Source organism: Gastrolobium bilobum, unplaced genomic scaffold (assembly GCF_033153095.1).
Source record: "Gastrolobium bilobum isolate Gb01-03AN ecotype WA unplaced genomic scaffold, APGP_CSIRO_Gbil_v1 utg23322, whole genome shotgun sequence".
NCBI lineage: Eukaryota > Viridiplantae > Streptophyta > Magnoliopsida > Fabales > Fabaceae > Gastrolobium > Gastrolobium bilobum.
Window position 1 is genome coordinate 37,446 of NW_026900017.1, and position 18,055 is coordinate 55,500.

The 18,055-nt window shown below is 36.7% G+C and overlaps 1 protein-coding gene across 1 annotated transcript; it reads right to left on the reverse strand.

Annotated features, from left to right (window-relative positions):
• Window positions 1-735: 735 nt before the first annotated feature.
• On the reverse strand, window positions 736-10,536 carry LOC133294877 (uncharacterized). Its single transcript, XM_061493637.1, has 7 exons — window positions 10,368-10,536; window positions 10,138-10,237; window positions 9,850-9,970; window positions 9,437-9,558; window positions 9,187-9,308; window positions 1,489-1,648; window positions 736-1,139 (listed from the first exon to the last, which is right to left on the reverse strand). Exons 1-7 carry the CDS (start codon window positions 10,534-10,536, stop codon window positions 1,112-1,114), a joined length of 822 nt encoding a protein of 273 aa, XP_061349621.1. The 3' UTR covers window positions 736-1,111.
• Window positions 10,537-18,055: the final 7,519 nt, after the last annotated feature.

Here is an 18,055-nt window from a genome sequence, read left to right on the forward strand (position 1 = left end):
AAAATTAAATTCAAAAGCTTTAAGAAACAAATCTGACATCCCGACCCAAATGGAAAGGTGATTGGCCACAAAAGGAAAAACGAAAGAACGTTGAATATAAAACAAAAGGCCTCATTGTTCACGTTTCTTTTTACCAAAACAGAAGCAGCTGTTCAAAAGAACAGAGAATAAATCTTTGGTACTGCTGCTGTACCAAAGATTTAGTGCATCCCACCAATACAAATATTATATGTCAGTTAAATTTTTTCTCTCTCTTTCAAATTTTTTTTCTCTCTTCTGATATGTACTGCTCTCATTGATGAGATGCACTGAATCTTGGTACAACAGTAGTACCAAAGATTTATTCAATAACATAACAACAGCGTGTGAAGTAAGCATATTTTTCCGAGGCACGCTATTAAAGTGCCGACACATTGAATCCTGAACCTTCAATAGTCAATCCTCACTTAGATTTTTTGGTAAGACAACACAACATTCTGGAACATATAAAATCGACAATCTTCTATAACCCTCTGACACCACTTTACCTGCTTAGTACCGACTTAAATCAATTCCAAACAAAATCTGTTCTGCATGTTAGTTATTCTTAGTTCTTGCATCCTCCAACAAATACTAATTCGAGAAAAATTTAAAACAAAAAATCGATAGACTAATTAGTAAATACAAAATCTCCAATGCCTCACGTTGGAGAATCTATATTCTGCAACACTTTAGTTTCAAGATTCACAAGGTCAATGATCAAGTACATAGAAGAAAAAAAATCAAGTCAGAATTTTCTTGTCTGTTACCTATGCTCCTCTATCATGGTTATGTGTACAATCTGGAATGCATGAGCTCCGATTCCTTATGATCGGCCACCATGTAAGTACATAGAAGGTAAAACCAACAATCAATGCAAAAAGTAGAGGAAATTTGACTGCAATATACATGCTAAACTTGTTAGCTCAACAAGTTACGGAAGAGAACTTCGTCCACTTTGTGGACCACCTTACATGGTTCGCATAATCATTGGGCTTTGTTTTCACTCACTCAGTAGATTTTACTGTAACATCTCGGGCATCCAGGAGTGATTGTTATGTAAACATTTTTGTCAATTATTCTCTCCATCTCTTCATGCCCTATCTTTAAGATTTGCTAATCTGTCACCAATCCAACGAATAAATAAGAAAAAGAGACCAATTCTCTTCTCAGGGAACAGCAGTTAGACACAATGAAAAAAATATACCACTCCCTATTAAACCCCAACTAATGAGAGTGGGATAAAAACAATCTTTGTACTCAGCCTTAACCTTGCATATTTGCAAAGAGACTATTTCTCAGATTAGAACCAGCTATCTTTCAGCTATAAAAGAACACTTTTACCACTCCTCTAGGCTCGTTCTCTTTTAGACAACGAAAAAAGATAATTAATTCGAAAATAGTATAAACGTGAAAATTTGATAAACCAATTTCTACAAGAAATAAAATAACCATAAAATAATGAAATACCTTTGAAACTTAAGTTCCCTGTAGATGAGCATTATGCCGAGTAAAATTGGGATCAGTGCTAAGCATAAGTGTTCCAAAGAGTGCCCACTGATAACGTAGTTATTTAAACGGTACAGTTTCCTGTCAGCAACAGCTTCAAATTTTGCTAGCAGGTATATCCCTGTGCCAAAAAAAATCAAAGCATATCCATAACTTAAGAGTATATGGCTATTTCTTAACAACCAGAAGAATATCCTAAACTCATCGTGTTAGAAGGTGCTTTAGTTTCCTCAAAATGTACAGCATCAGTGGACAGCTCAGGGGCAATGGTTCATGAGCTAACATCTTTATATGGGGGAAAAAAAATGAAGATAGAAAATAGTAGGAAGTATTTATATTAAAAAAAAATATACCTATGCAACCTGATGAAGGGGAGACTTGACACAACGGTAGGTGTTTTCGTCATGCGATCCGGAGGCCGCAGGTTCGAATCATGTAGATCAGCCTCTTGCAAATGCAAGGTAAGGCTGCCTATTATAGACCCACATAATGGGTCTTACCCTTCCCTGAACCTTGCGCATAGGGGAGCTTTATAGAACCAAGTTGCCCTTTTTATACATATGGTAGCTGAAGTGAAAGGAAAACAAAAGGAAGAAAAGAGTTGTTCTTAAGTTAAGACATTAAGGTACAAGTCTTGAGTAGTGAACTTTGCCAATGTAATCAATGAAATCATTGAAACTAAAGAATTTTGTATTTCTTTGTATTGATTTGAATAAATTACATAAGGAGTATTTATACAAGAAAGAATCGCTAAGAATGACTCAGCGATGACTAATCAATCAATCATAATCAATCCTAATTAATAGGAAATAAAAAATGAAAATATTTGAATCCTGATTTCCTACACTCCCCCTCAAGTTGGGAGGTAAATGTTGATCATTCCCAACTTGCCAATCAAGTCTTCGAATGCTAGACGTTGTAGGCCCTTTGTAAGGATATCTGCAGTCTGCTCTTTGGTAGGAACATACATCACACGCACACTTCCATCATCTAGTTTTTCTTTGATGAAGTGGCGATCAACTTCCACGTGCTTTGTTCGATCATGATGCACAAGATTTTGAGCAATGCTGACAGCTGCCTTGTTGTCACAATATAGTTTTATTGGTAGGGAATATGAAATCTTCAACTCTTGAAGAAGTCTTCTCAACCAGATTCCTTCACAAACTCCATGAGCTAAAGCTAGAAATTCTACTTCAGCACTACTTCTTGCAACCACTGTTTGCTTTTTGCTTCTCCAAGTAACAAGATTTCCCCACACATAGGTGCAATAGTCTGAGGTAGATCTCCTGTTTACTGATGAGCCTGCCCAATCTGCATCAGTGTAGATTTCAATCGTCCTTTTATACCCCTTTTTAAAGAATAATCCTTTTCCTGGAGTGTTCTTGAGGTATCTGAGCACCCTATAGTAAGATGTTTCCCCTTGGGTGAGTGCATGAATTGACTAATCATACTCACCGCAAAGGCAATGTCAGGACACGTGTGAGATAAGTAAATTAGTTTGCCAACCAATCTCTGATATTGTTCTTTATCCACCTCATTCCCATCTTCAATACCTAACTTGATATTAGGTTCCACAGATGTCTCAGCAGGCTTACACCCTAACATCCTAGTTTCCACCAAAAAATCTAGAACATATTTCTTTTGTGTGAGAGTGATGCTTGTTTTTCTCCTGGCAACTCCCATACCAAAGAAATATTTGAGAGTGCCAAGATCCTTTAATTCAAACTGAGCTGTTAGATACTTCTTCAAGGAGTTCAATTCCTCAATATTGTCACCTGTAAGAACTATGTCATCTACGTACAGAATAAGAATAGAAATTTTACTATCCTTAGAGTGTTTGTGGAAGAGAGTGTGATTAGTCTGTGCTTGAATGAAGCCTCTTCTTTTGACAGCTTGTGTGAATTTGTCAAACCATTCTCTAGGAGACTGTTTCAACACATATATAGACTTTTTTAGTTTACACGCTGATCCATTTCCCTTTTCAAAACCAGGTGGAGGATCCATATAGACTTCTTCATGTAAGTCACCATTTAGGAATGCATTCTTCACATCCAACTGTTGCAGAGGCCAATCTAGGTTGGCAACAAGTGATAAGAGAACTCGGATGGTATTGACTTTAGCAACTGGAGCAAAAGTCTCATGATAATCTATCCCATGAGTCTGCGTGAACCCCTTTGCAACCAATCTTGCCTTGTATTTGATGCTATTATCTGCATTGAATTTTATTGTAAACACCCATTTGCATCCTACTGCCTGTTTTTCCTTTGGTAGGGTCACTATCTCCCAGGTTCCATTTCTTTCTAAAGCATTCATTTCATCAAAAACAGCATCCCTCCATTTTTGATCATCGAGAGCCTTATGTATATTTCTCGGTATATTTGTACTATCCAACATAGTATTGAAAGCACGGAACCCTGGGGACAACTTTTCATATGAAATATGATTAGAAATAGGATGAGTAGTACAAGATCGAGTACCTTTTCTGAGAGCAATAGGCAAGTGTAGATCATTTTTATCATGGCACTCAAGTGTTGGGGTGCTAGAACTAGAACATGGTTCAGAATCCTAGCAATGTAGAGGCTCTGGGTTATTTACACTTTGAGGAGGCTTTTGTCTGCTATAAACTTGTCCCCACTTTGAAGAGGCTCCGGATGGTGAGGATTTTGTAGCTCCCCTTGTTTCCAATAGTAGAGGTAATATTGTGGCATCAGTAGGTTCCCATGACTGATCTTCATCTGCTCCTATAGACTCTCCCTGAAGAGAAGTCAAGGGAAAGAAAGGTTGAGTCTCAGAAAAGGTGACATCCATAGAGACAAAGACCTTACGAAGAGAGGGAGAATAACACTTATAGCCACGTTGAGTAGGCGAATAACCAAAAAGACACACCGGAGAGCAATGTTGTTAAAACGTAGTTTCTACATAGAAACGGTAGGGGTGAGCAAAAACGTAAAATCGTGAAACGTAAACGAAACGTAAGAGTTTACTAATTATAATATATATATATATATATATATATATATATATATATATATATATATATATTGAATATATAAAATTAAAACACACCAATACATAAGTTATTATCTACATATTCAGTAATCATATAATATTAAAATATATATTCAGTAATATTAAAATATATTAAAATAAAACATATATATTCAGTAATCATAATATATATTAAAATATAATAACATATAATATGCATATGTTTATAATTTTTAATTATTTTTTGAATTATCTATATATTGATAGAACTCACAGTGAACTTGAAAATGAGAAAAGAATATATATACAAAATTGTCGGTGAACTTGAAAATGGGATCGGTATCTTCTCTCTCTCCACACAAATTCCATAAAAAACCAATTCCAATGCCTTCGTTGAATTTCGATGGCTGAAGAATCATCAGCATCGCTATCGCCGCAAGCTCCTCCTCCTCTGCAATACGTGGAGGTGAATTGCAAAAGCTCCGGCAAGACTTGGCGGTTCGCGATGAAAACCGAGGCAGGGTTCGCGATGGCGCTCATAAATCGGAAGCTGAAAAGAGCAGTTCTGGTTGCTTCGCACAGTGAAGGATGGTTAAGAACCAATGCTTTTGGACCCAATTCCATTCTTTCCCATTTCGGTGAAGGTTAGAAGCCCCACACTGTCACCTTCTCAGATCTCGTTTTTTTTTTTTTTGAACACTGAGTCAACTCGGTAAACTCGCCGAGTTTACCGAGTTGACTCGCCGTTTCAACTCATTTTACGTTTCAGCATCCGTTTCAACACGTTTTTTAGTCAAGAAACGTAGAATCGTACGTTTCAACCGTTTCGACACTACGTTTTAACAACACTACCGGAGAGACTTAGGATCAAGCTTAGACCGTTGATGAGAGGGAATATGGACAAATACAACACAACCAAATAGCTTGAGAGGTAGGGAGGAAACGCCTCGGAAGGAAGGGAAGGTGCGGAAAAAACTAGAAAGAGGAGACTGGAATTTGAGAATGCGAGATGGCATTCGATTGATCAGATACAAGGCAGTGAGAACGGCTTCCCCCCAAAGGTATTTAGGAACACTCATAGTGAACATAAGAGCCCGAGCAACTTCAAGGAGATGTCGGTTTTTTCTTTCCGCAACTCCGTTTTGTTGGGATGTGTCAGGACACGAGCTTTGGTGAAGGATGTCATGTTGGGAAAGATATTCTACAAGAATAGAGTTAAAATATTCTTTGCCATTATCTGTACGTAGAAATTGTATAGCAGCTTGGAATTGGATTTGAACCATGGCATGAAATTTTTTAAAAATGGATGCAGCATCTGACTTGTTCTTTAGAAGGTATACCCAACAAACTCGGGAATGGTCATCAATGAAGGTAATGAACCATCGAGCACCTAAAATATTCTTTATACGGGCTGGACCCCATATGTCACTATGAATTAAAGAAAATGAGGAAGAATCATGGTGAACTTTTGAAGGATAATGAACACGAGTATGCTTGGCAAGTTGACAAATATCACAAGAAAACAAACTAGGACTTTTATTAATAAATAAGTTTGGTAACAACTTCTGAAGATAGTTAAAATTTGAATGGCCTAGCCTACGATGCCACAACATAACATCATTACATGAATCAAAAGGAAACATAGTCTTTTTCCACAAAAACAGCTTCATGAGTCACATCCTCCTCAAAGTAGTAAAGTCCACCATCCTTTCTAGCACTGCCAATCATCCTCTCCAAGTCCTGTTCCTAAAAAACACAACCATGAGGAAATAATTTAGCAAAACAATGCAACTCAGAAGTCAGCTTGCTTATGGAAATGAGATTACAAGCCAGAGAAGGGACATAAAGAACTGATATTAAATTAATCAGCTCAGAAAGTTTAATGGTTCCGTGTCCTGCAATCTGGGAAAAACTGCCATCAGCGATCTTGACCCGAGAGGGTTCAGAGTATGGAGTGTATGAACAGAACAAGCTCGGATTACCTGTCATGGTCAGAGGCTCCAAAATCAAGGATCCAATGATTTTGACTATCAACATGGAAAGTTGTACCTTGTTAGACCACATTACTAGTGGCCTTAGGAGGTTGAGTCAAAAGTCTCTGAAGTTGTTCAAACTGAGTTTTGCTAAGAAAGACACCATCAGAGTTAGAGGATGCACAAGGCTCATCAATCTTGTCATCAGTAGAGACCTGATATGCACGACCTTTATTCTGTCCTTTTGGCTTCCAATTTGTAGGTTTCCCGTGGATTTCCTAACATTTCTCACGGGTATGACCAATTTTATTGCAGTGGGTGCACCATGGACGACCATCCCGTTTTGATTCTCTAGAGGAACGGTCAAAGGTACGTTTGGCAGCCAATGCAGACATATCATCAGACTTATCAATTGACTCATTTTCTCCCAGCATAACTCTCTGTCTACTTGCTTCTCTACGAACTTCAGCAAAGGCATTAGCAAGTGAGGGTAACGGTCGTTGCCCCAATATTCGACCACGAACCTCATCAAGATCTTGGTTGAGGCCAGCAAGGAAATCATAAAGTCGTTCCTTCTCCAAGTGTTTTTTAAACTGGGTATTCGCTTCCAATCCTTTAAGATCGGATGCATAATAAAGATCCAGTTCTTTCCATAAATTTGTTAGTGCAGTAAAATATTCAGTAATAGTCATACCCCTTTGACGAAAGTCTCTCAACTTATTTCTCAGTTCAAAGACTTGAGGGTATTCTCCAGATCTGAATAATTTTGTTGAACAGCATCCCAAATCTCCTTGGCAGTATCGAAGAACAAATAGGTTTGGCCAATATATGGTTCCCTCAAGATAACCCATCTTACCTTTTGCCCGGATCACCAACTTAACAGATTGAAATCATTGCAGAAAATTTTTACCGTTCAACCGGTGACTAGTAATCTGCATACTTAAGTTGTCTCCAGAGGACTGAGTATTGGGAACAGATGAGGAAGCAAAAGAACGCTCTGAGGAAGACATGAAGGAAGAGAGAGGATTTGACCGTGGATGAAAAAATCAAGTTTTTATTTTTTCAAATCTGACCTCTGGAACAGGAAAGGGAGACGCCGGTGAAAGGTTCTGTGCAAGTCGCGGCAGAAAAAGACGCCGGGAAGGTGGCGCGTGGAGCTCACGCGCCAGTGGCTGGCCGCGGGTGTGACGGCGGGTGGCGGCACGTGCGGTGGCTGACGGTGATGGGTCCAGTGACGTTCAACTCGTCGGAGCCTTCTAAGTCGAATGGTCACTTCACTTTCTTGATTGCAGGTCTGTAGATAAGGTTTCTGGGTATGGACAAAATTGAGGTGTTTTTGATGATGTTTGGACGGTATTTCAGCCTTGAAGATGGCTGATTTAGGGTAGGAACGAACCCGCTTTGATACCATAAAGAATTCTGTATTTCTTTGTATTGATTTGAATAAATTACATAAGGAGTATTTATACAAGAAAGAATCGCTAAGAATGACTCAGCGATGACTAATCAATCCTAATCAATCAATCATAATCAATCCTAATTAATCATAATTAATAGGAAATAAAAAATGAAAATATTTGAATCCTGATTTCCTACAGAAACCAAGGGCTTGCATAAAAGGTAGGAGTTATATCGTGTGAGTGAAACACTGGAAGTTGTCCTTCAATGTCCCTAACTGGGAAGAACAACTAATAAGCACAATCCACTCCTAAGGGCCAAGACCATAAAAGTAAGACAGGGCATTAACATGATATTGTCAAGCCCAGAAACCTATCTATAGTTAAGAAATACATCAAAAAACTAGATTCTTAATCACATTACAATATCTAAAAGTCACATCATAATTGTCAATTCAACGTCAACCCTCTCAACACGTCAGCATAATGAAAGAGTAAACGATCCTTTTAACTATTGAGTATCTTTAAGAAGATTTATAATTTCTTCTTTTTATAAGTAAGCTAAGAATATTAAACCTTGATTCTTCAGTTAAATCAAAGAGAAGACAATCTTGCCAATCTCAATCAAACCGTTCACATTAAATCCAATCACAAGTACACACCCACAGTCTCAATTCAAATTCAATTTATCCGTAGGGGCAGTTTTGGTATACCCTTAAAAAAGGGGTGAAATTTTCATGGATGATTTTTCCATATAAAACTCATTTATGAAGTTTTCACCCCCATATTTAAGGGTGTGCGTATACCAATAAACTAACCATAAAAGTAACCACTACTAAGCATCAGAACTGTAGCCAGGGTGACTAAAAAGTGAATTGAGTAATGACAGCTTCTTTCTCGTATCAAACACTCAAAAGTATGTTGTGGTAGATATTCACCCCACTTCTGTAAGTAGATAACGTATCTAAAAAGTTGCCAACAGCCAAAAGAAGATTTGGGGGGGACCTTTAATAACATTTTATTTCTATTGCCGTCTTCTATTTCTGTAGTAAACTTTATTATAGCAATGATGACAAATCCTAAGAAGGATTACATTATAAATAGATAAACACCAACTAAGCAAAGCTTTAGTTATAGTTTCTTGGAAACAAATGCTCCACATACAAATGATTTTTTAGATGTATAAGAAGCCAATTTCCCGCTGCGTTGATATGCTAGAAATGCATAATACACTGCCTTGATAAATTCATTAATTATTTGAAATCTAAAGTAAATAAAAGTTGCAAAATCCCAATGCATACCTATTGACGAAAACCAATATCTTGAGTTAGTATAGTTGGAGCGATACATAAATGCTACTACTGCAATAGCTAGAGGAAGAATCAACTGGAACATCAAGCAGAGCCGAATATCATCATAAATTCTGCAACCAACTAGCAGACAGAATTCAGCACAAAACTTGGTTACAGGTTGATGTATATGAATTCAAAGTGAGATTAAGCATGAGATTATTTAAAAAAAAAAATAAGAGAGAGAGAAAGAGAGACTAACCGTTCATAAAATACACAAATAAAGACAGCCAAAAGGAGTGCACACATACAACATAACCCAATCCACTGACCGATTCTCTCAATAACCAAACTAGAGAAAAGCGAGGAGTATGCCACCATCATCTGCCATTGACAAAACCAATGGGCTTCTTAATGGAAAAAAGGGAGGAAAATTATAAGTCCCTTTTTGATTTCCAACTAGCAAGAGAAGTGTTTTGCATAGTCAGGTTTGCTAGTTTTAATTAAAAAACTGAGAAAATGCCTTCCACTTACTATAATATTTTTTTTCTTTTTGAAATTGCTCACGTGTATCATAAACTAAACAAATAGAGCAAATAGAGAATGGAAAAGGAAAACAGCTCAAGAATCACAATACTAATAACACATTCACATAGACATGAATGTAATACTAACCGGTAAAGTGTCCCACAACACACGATTGTTATCAGGCTTCAAATGGTAATAAGTAGAACCAAAAGCCACCCCTGCAACTCCAGCGTAGAATAGTACCCAAGCCCATACCTCTGCTTGAGAACTAGGAACAAAAACAACAAATTCCAAAGCACAAACAAACGAAGCCCGTTTTAACATTTGAAAAAAAAAAAATACTAATAAAAATAATAATAACTAGTGTTAGAATTAATCATGTGAAACATAGTAAATTTTGTCAGAGGAAGGGTCATAGGAATCATCAAAAGTAACCTTATGTTGAAAACACCTCCTTCCAGAGCGAGAACTAAGCCGATAACACCCACAACCAAAAATGGGAAATTTGTTATCACATTTAACGTGTTGGGCACTCCTGTACAAGACCCAGAAACCCAAATCATCCAAACCAACTTACCCCGAAAGAGAAAGGACAAACTTTATTTTTTTCAAAAAAAACAAATGAAAATTGAAAATTGAAAATTTCACAGTGTGTGTATGGTTACCGAGAAGATTGCGCAAGTCAGCGAATCGGTGGTGGTTGGGAGAGCGTGGGATTGGGGAAGTGAAGAGAAAGAAGCAGATACAGCAGAGAAATGCTGTTCCTAATACACGAGTTCTCTTCCATCTTCTCAATAGTTGTTGGTTTCCCATTGCCACCCAAGTCCAACCCATCACTTCTCACTCACTGTGTTTTGGCTGCTTCATTAAAAAACACACCTTTCAATATATAAGAAGTGCTGAATCACGAGGGTCGTCCTGCTTGATTTGGCTTGTGTAGTGCACCAAATAAGACCGGTAGGAGAGTATAGTTTATGGCTCTTTGACTAAGGGTTCTTTTACCTGTCTAATTTTATTCCAGGATATTCTAATTACTAAAATTTTTTAGTACCAATTTATTATCTATTTAATTATTATTAGATTAATATTTTTTCTTTCTTCAAATTTTTTTTAATATTTTCTCTCTTTGATCCAATGGTGATGTTTGTGTTTATTAACGGGGTTCTTTAAGGGGCGTTTGATACAGGAGAAATTTTTTTTTATCCGGGAAATAATTATTACCGGAATGTATTGAGAAATATATTTTACTGTTACTAAAAAACTGTTTGGTAGACCCAAATTTTCCCGAAAAAGTTAATTTAATTTTACTGAGTTTGTGTTTGGTTGGTTATGATATATTAGTGGGAATGAGAATGTGAGGTTGTTTTACAAAAATAACCCCACCTTTATCTTTTGATTCAACTAGGGAGGATGCATGGTACCTTTACCTTTTGCTCTGACACACTTCTTTAAACATCATACAAATTGCAGGACAAATTTGTCCAGATTTTTGCACTTTCATTTTGGTTTCCTTAGGAGTCAAAAATTTCACACTTTTATTGGATATCTCATTTGTCAGTTCCTATTAAAATTTTCACGTAAAAGCATTTTACCGGAAACAAGTTTCGATGGGGAAGTCTTGCGATCTGAGCTACCAAACATTGGAAAATATATTCCCTTATCATACTTTCCCGTCAATTCAGAAATATAACGCGTACCAAACGCACCCTTAGTGACGTAGGGGATCCAATGGCACTAAGTGTTGCGATTCTCTTGGGGCACTCTCGGTTTTTATTTTGTTCAGGTGAGTGTTACAACCCCCGGCCCCCTTCCCCTGGAAAACTGGCACGGGTGTGCCAAGTGGCACAATCCCATTACCCTATACAGTCTCCTTATCATAAAATTTTGGAAGGCCATAACTTTTGACTCAGTAATCCAAATCAAATGATTTTTTTTTATTTCACATAATATTTTGAGATCAACGTAATGACATCTCATTTGACATATTTTTCTCTCTCATAAACATAGTTCGAATTTGTAACAATGGTACCACAATCACAAGAGTTTTAAATCCATAAGCATATCTTTTTTTTTTGGAAATATTTCGTCGGTTCCTCGCTTCGCGATTAGTCCGATTCGGGGCGGGTCCAGGATTAAGACTTTAAACCCCTCCCAAAGGTGGTACTGGGAAGATTCGAACACATGCCCTCACCCCCATCCATAAGCATATCTTAGGATAATGACATGTGTTGTTTGCCAAATTTTGGCTGAAAGAGGTAGAAACCCTTGATTTTTTTAGCTTTCTTGATTTTCAAATCAATTTTGTTGATATTTTAATTAATTGAATTTTTGTCTGTTAGAGTTGCAACAGCACTTATGCGAGACAATAGTTAATTTCAAAATTTGTTTTTGTGAAGAAAAGAAAACGAAGAAAAAATGGGAGCAAAAATGAAGAACCCTAGCAGTAGGGAAAGAAGGAACAAAGCAGGGATAGACGATAGTTTCAAAAGCATCAAGCATGGCCAGCATGTTATTGTCTATCCCTGCTCTGTGGATTCTCCATTTTTGGTCATACTTTTTTTTCGTAGTCTTTTTCTTGTGATTGTGGTACCATTGTTATAAATTAAAACTATGTTTGTGAGAGATAAAATATGTCAGATGATGTGTCATTGCGTAGATCTCAAATAGTTATGTGAAATCAAAAAAAATCATCTGATTTGGATTCCAGGGTAATGATAACGGAAGGTTTATGATAACGGAACTGCCTAGGGTAATGGGATTGTACCACTTGGCACACCCATATGAGTTCCCCAGAGGGGGTCGCGACACTCATCTGGAGAGAAAAGGTGAGTACCCCAATGGGGGTCGCGGCACTCAGTGCCGCTGCCCTCCCCCTGCACTAAACGACCCCATTGGTAAATACCGTAAATCAAATACCAAATTGGTACATTAAAATGTCAAAGACCCTACTTTGGACAAAGAGCCACAGTTTATTGTGTTATATCCTTATTATATGTTTGGTGACCCTAAGGGATAGGATAACCTTAGCAAATTCACTCATTTTATCCTATTGAGAACCAAGCTATCTTGAAGGGAACCATAGGTTACAAATTACAATTGTACCGGATAAGATAAGAAAAACTATATTCTTTTATTTAAGAAATCCCTCTTTTCTCTTCTACCTTGGTCAACTCCCAGTCTAACCTTGTCACCGCATAGTCCCAATCACCATTGATGAGTTCTGCCACCAATTAGCCCCGACCACGGGAACCTCGTCGATGTCAGAAACATCTTTGGAAAATGGCACCATTTCACACTCATGACGTCAACGATGAAATGAGGAGGGAGATCGAAGGGCATTCAAACCTTGAAGCTTTCCCTCATCATGACTTTCTTCTCTTACGTTGCTTGGCTTTACGTCGTCGGCAAGTTTCTCTCTTTCTTTCTCCTCATTTTTCAGTTTCATTTTCACTTTTTAAATTGATTCTGCAAATTGCATTTGGATCTAATTCTTCTTAATTTCTACTATTCATTTTGAACTCCTAATTGGAAACATTAACGGATTTGGTCTTTTCTTTTTTTGGGAGTGGTTAGGTTATGGCATGATGCAAAAAACTGAAATTTTCTTACTAGTCTTTTGAAGAAAAATTCAGCTCAGGATTTTTTTTTAAAAAAAAAAAACAAAGTCCTTTCTTTTCTTTCATTTTTAGCTTCTGATTTGTTGCTACATGGTAGAATAGTTATGATTTATGAATGAAAGTTGTACATGGCAATTTTGTTTGCTACTTCTGAAATTCAGCTATTGTATATATGAACTTATATTATTACTTTTTTTTGTTCCTAGAGGCCCAAGGTTCTTACGGTGGAAGATAAGCTAACGGTTTTAGGGTGAAGGTATATTCTTCCCTTTTATGTTCTTTTATTGTTTTTTGGTTTGTTTTTGTGTGTGTATATATATATATATATATATATATATATATATATATATATATATATATATATATATATTGGGTTGATTTGTGTTGTTTGTTTGTAATGATATTGTTTTGTATCAAATTTATGTATATGTTGTTATTTTACGGATATGGAGAGGAGGATTGTGGAACCTGAGATGGAATTGACATTAGCCAATATAGCCAAGGGTATTTTTAAATTAAAAAACTAATATTTTGTTATAAAGGGTATTTTGATCTATTTATTTCATATACTTACATTATTTGGTCACCTCGCACATATGATAGGATAACATAATTCTATCATATTGCTAATCTAATGCACATCAAACTATAAAACAAGAATGACTTTACACCACACGATAGGGGGTGAATTGTGGTTACTTCTTTAACAAGAAACTTAATTTCTCAAACCCCTTTAACAAGAAAACTTAAGAAAATGATCAAGAACAATAGCTAAACCATCTCTAACCCAAAAACAAATTCAAATCAGAGTTACAAACGCAGTAAACAATGAATCAAAAGCGAAATCAAAAAAGATAAGGGTTTAGAACATCAAACATTAAGATTTATCCCGATTCACCCTCAAACCACTAGAGGGATATGTAAGAACTCGCACCGTTAATTAAGGAAATTAATTACTTAAATATGAGATTAGGAAATAATTCCATAATTGACCCTAATAATTATTATGAGGCTCTAATAATTATAGTAAGTGATTAAGAATGCTGAAAGTCATTTTTCGGAAGAAAAGTGCAGATACCGGTTTCGCTAGTCGGTATAAATGCGTACCGATAAAGTATCCCAGAAAATTATAATAAGTGCATGATAATTCCTAGAATAATATATAGGACTTGTAAAACAAGTTTCAAGTTAAAATAATGAGAATTGGTGCCAGAAACTGATACTGGCTACGAAAAGAGCGTGTATCGGAAAGGTGCTCCGAAAAATATAAGAAAAATATGATAATTCTTGTAAAATTGAGTAGGTTAAGAATCCTAAGTTTGGGATTAAAATGATAAGCGTAGCAATAAAGTTAATATTGTGTGTTAAATGCTTAAGTGACTATATATAGACTTATTAAGGCACAAAACCCTAGACACTCAGATTTCCTACGTGACTTGTTGAGGGTGGCCGACCAGAATACTGTTCCATTGGTCTTCTCCCCCATTTCTTGAGCCAAGTTGTCACCTTTGCTCTATCTCTTCATCTCTAAACACCATTACCATGGGTGGGTTGGTCTTGTGAGGTTGTGAGTGTCTCCATTGCTGAGTTGTAGCCCCTGGTTGAGGGTGAGGAGGTGCTGACTTTGAGAGTTGGCTTGTGGGAGCTTGGGGTTGGTATTTTGAGCTTCAAAGTGCCACCTTTGTGAAGAAAAGAGTCTTCTTGATGTGCATTTTCGTGGCCCTTCGTTGCTGCACAGTGGAGTGGTGTAGGGAGCTCCTTTTCCCTGCCATTTTCTGTTTTGAGAAGCTTGGTATGCATACTCAACCTTTGATCAAGAGTTTTTGGTTAAAAATGGAACCTTGATGCATGTAATGAGCTTAAGATGATAACTTAACGTTGGGTAATGCTTAACACACTTAGAAATGCATGTTTAAGCTTCTGTAATCGATAAAAGTTGGACCTTTGGCTTGGATTTTCGCGAAATGCAGAATCTGGATTCTGTCGCGAAATATCCGGATATTTTGTTGTGAATATCCGGATATTGATATCCGGATATGGGGATCTGAATATCCGGATATAGATATCCGGATATTGGAAGAGAGATATCCGGATATTGATATCCGGATATGCCCCTGACGAATATCCGGATATTCTGGGATTTCGAAGAACAGTAGCTGCACTGTTCATACAGTAGGCTATTGGGGGTTTATGGACCCTAGATTGATGAAGTTGAACTTCTGTTTTAACTGAACTAAGTCAGAATCAGTGGTTAACGGCTTATGACTTTGTGTGAAGCCTTAAGACATAAATCGTAAGAGGAAAACGTAGTCTTTATGTTTATGCTTATGAGCTATGAGTGTTGATATGCTTGCTGGTCCTAACCAGATTGTGATCTGCTGTGTGTTGGACTTGAGCCGTGTGGACTCTTGGCATTGGATAGTGAGCTTGCAAGGTAAGCTTTTGTGTCCTTGGTTTAGCCATGTTGTGGTTCCAACATGTCCCATGGGGGTATGGTTATATGTATGCTGGGTTACATGCTTTTGATGTTTTGAAAATGCTGTTGAGCTGTTATATGCTAGTGCCTTTATGATATGCATGTGGTGTTCCACCTATACGGTAAGCCTGAATTTGTAGTACATACAATATGGTGAGGCTGTGGGTGAAGTGCAAGCGGTGTTCCTTGTACTATCTGTAGGTAATAGACGTATTCCTGCATTTCTCTGGCCAGTAGAATAGTTTAAACACACATGGCATGAATATCTGTTGCACTGCATAGTTTTGGAAATTATATTAAATTACTGCTTTTGAACTTATATTGCACATGTAAGTGAGCTTGGGGTAGAAGATCCTTGAGGACCCATTGTCTTACTGAGATTTCTGGTTTAGAGATCTCACCCCACGTTTGGGGAATGCTTATTTCAGGTTCAGGTAATGCGGGGGTTGAGACCTCTAGTGGCAGGAGGCCAGAGCTTAGCTGATAGATGTCACATGTTTATGCTGATATGCTGTTATGATTGGATGTTGGATCCTATTTACTGTCTTATGCATTTAGCTTCAGTTTATGGATTTCTCTGTTGAGACTCTGTTTGTTATGATGTTGATTTGGTGAGCATGGGGATTGTCCATGCCACTTAGACTTGATTATGTCTTGTTATATTTGGAGTTGTAATAACGTATTAGGATATTGTCCGGACTATGTGTAGTAGATCTGTGACATAGATACTCACTTTATCTATATATATGAGGTATTCCAGTTAGATGTCTTTTTGCAATTTACATACAGGCGATATTTTATGAAATTGATTAAGTAATCAACTTGGCTAAGTTTAATGACGTCATAATTGAAAAAGAAAAAGATATTCCGCATTTTTAATTAAGCGCAGTTTAATACGATGATATGTTAACAAACCGGGTATACACGAGGTGTTACAGGATACATCCAGACTAAGGTAGATCATCCACTATGCTCAGAACTTCCAACCGGTGCCTGAGAAACCAATGTACAATATAATTTTATAAGAATCTTGATCATTTTCTCAACCTATACACCTATTGGATAACTTCACTCCACAAATTCGAGTTCCAGTAACAAAATAACTTCAAACAGATATAGAATAACATTTCCAAAATCCAAATTACAAAGGAAATCAAAAGAAATGAAGAAGAACAAAAGATTATTGAGCTTTCTCTCAAGATGTGCAAAATAAGCCTAAATTGATGAAATTCTTGAATTATATGCAATGTTATTAAAACCGGCCCGGTCATTGACCCGGTCGAGGTACTGGGTCATTGGGTCACTGGTTTAACCAGTGGGTCACTGGTTCAACCGCATGACCCGGTAATTATATGCAATTTTATAATTTATATTAAAAAATTATAAACATACTCAAATATATTTAAAAAAATGTCAAAAATGTCAAATATTTTAATATAAAAATAATAAATCGCATATTATTATCCAATAAAAGATCAAACAAAAATATAATGATCCTGATACGAGGCTTTAGGTTCAGAAAACGACATCTCTAACTATAAATCAAATCAAAATTTTCTAGATAGTGCATAGTTGAGATAATATTAGTGTTGTAGGTACATAACTTATGAAAGTCGATAAGCAAAAAAATATTAAAATATATCCATTATGATATTTTTTTTTTAAAATAAATAATTTATTTTTTTTCTGGACCGGGCCGGGTCATCGGTTAACCGACCGGGTCACCGTTTTTCATGAAAACCGGCCGGGTCGGACCGGGTCACACCGGTTCTGATGCATGACCGGTCCGTTGCTTCAACCGGACCGGTTATATGACCGATTTACCGGTTCTCGAGTCGACCCGGCCGGATCGGTCCGGTTTTAATAACACTGATTATATGTGAATCTGTGTTTTTCTCTCGCAAAACTTATTTAGAAACCCTAACCTTATGTTTATATTGGTGTCCAATGAAGATTATAGTTGTTTATGATAGTTGGACTCTTAAATTTGAATTTTAGCTTTATGACATACTCATTTCCGGATATATTCGAATATATGTATCCCAATATTCGTATCTTGATATATGATTTCACGTATCCGGATATATTCTGACAGCAACCTTATTTTACTTGTTTTTCGATCCAAATCAATTTCAAATGATTTCTAATAACCTCTAACATTTGTATGAATATTTCTAATAACTTTTCTTATGCATGATTGAAGCATGTAGGTTCCTATAATGCATGATTAAGAACTATGAGTGCATTTCTTAAAGAGTAT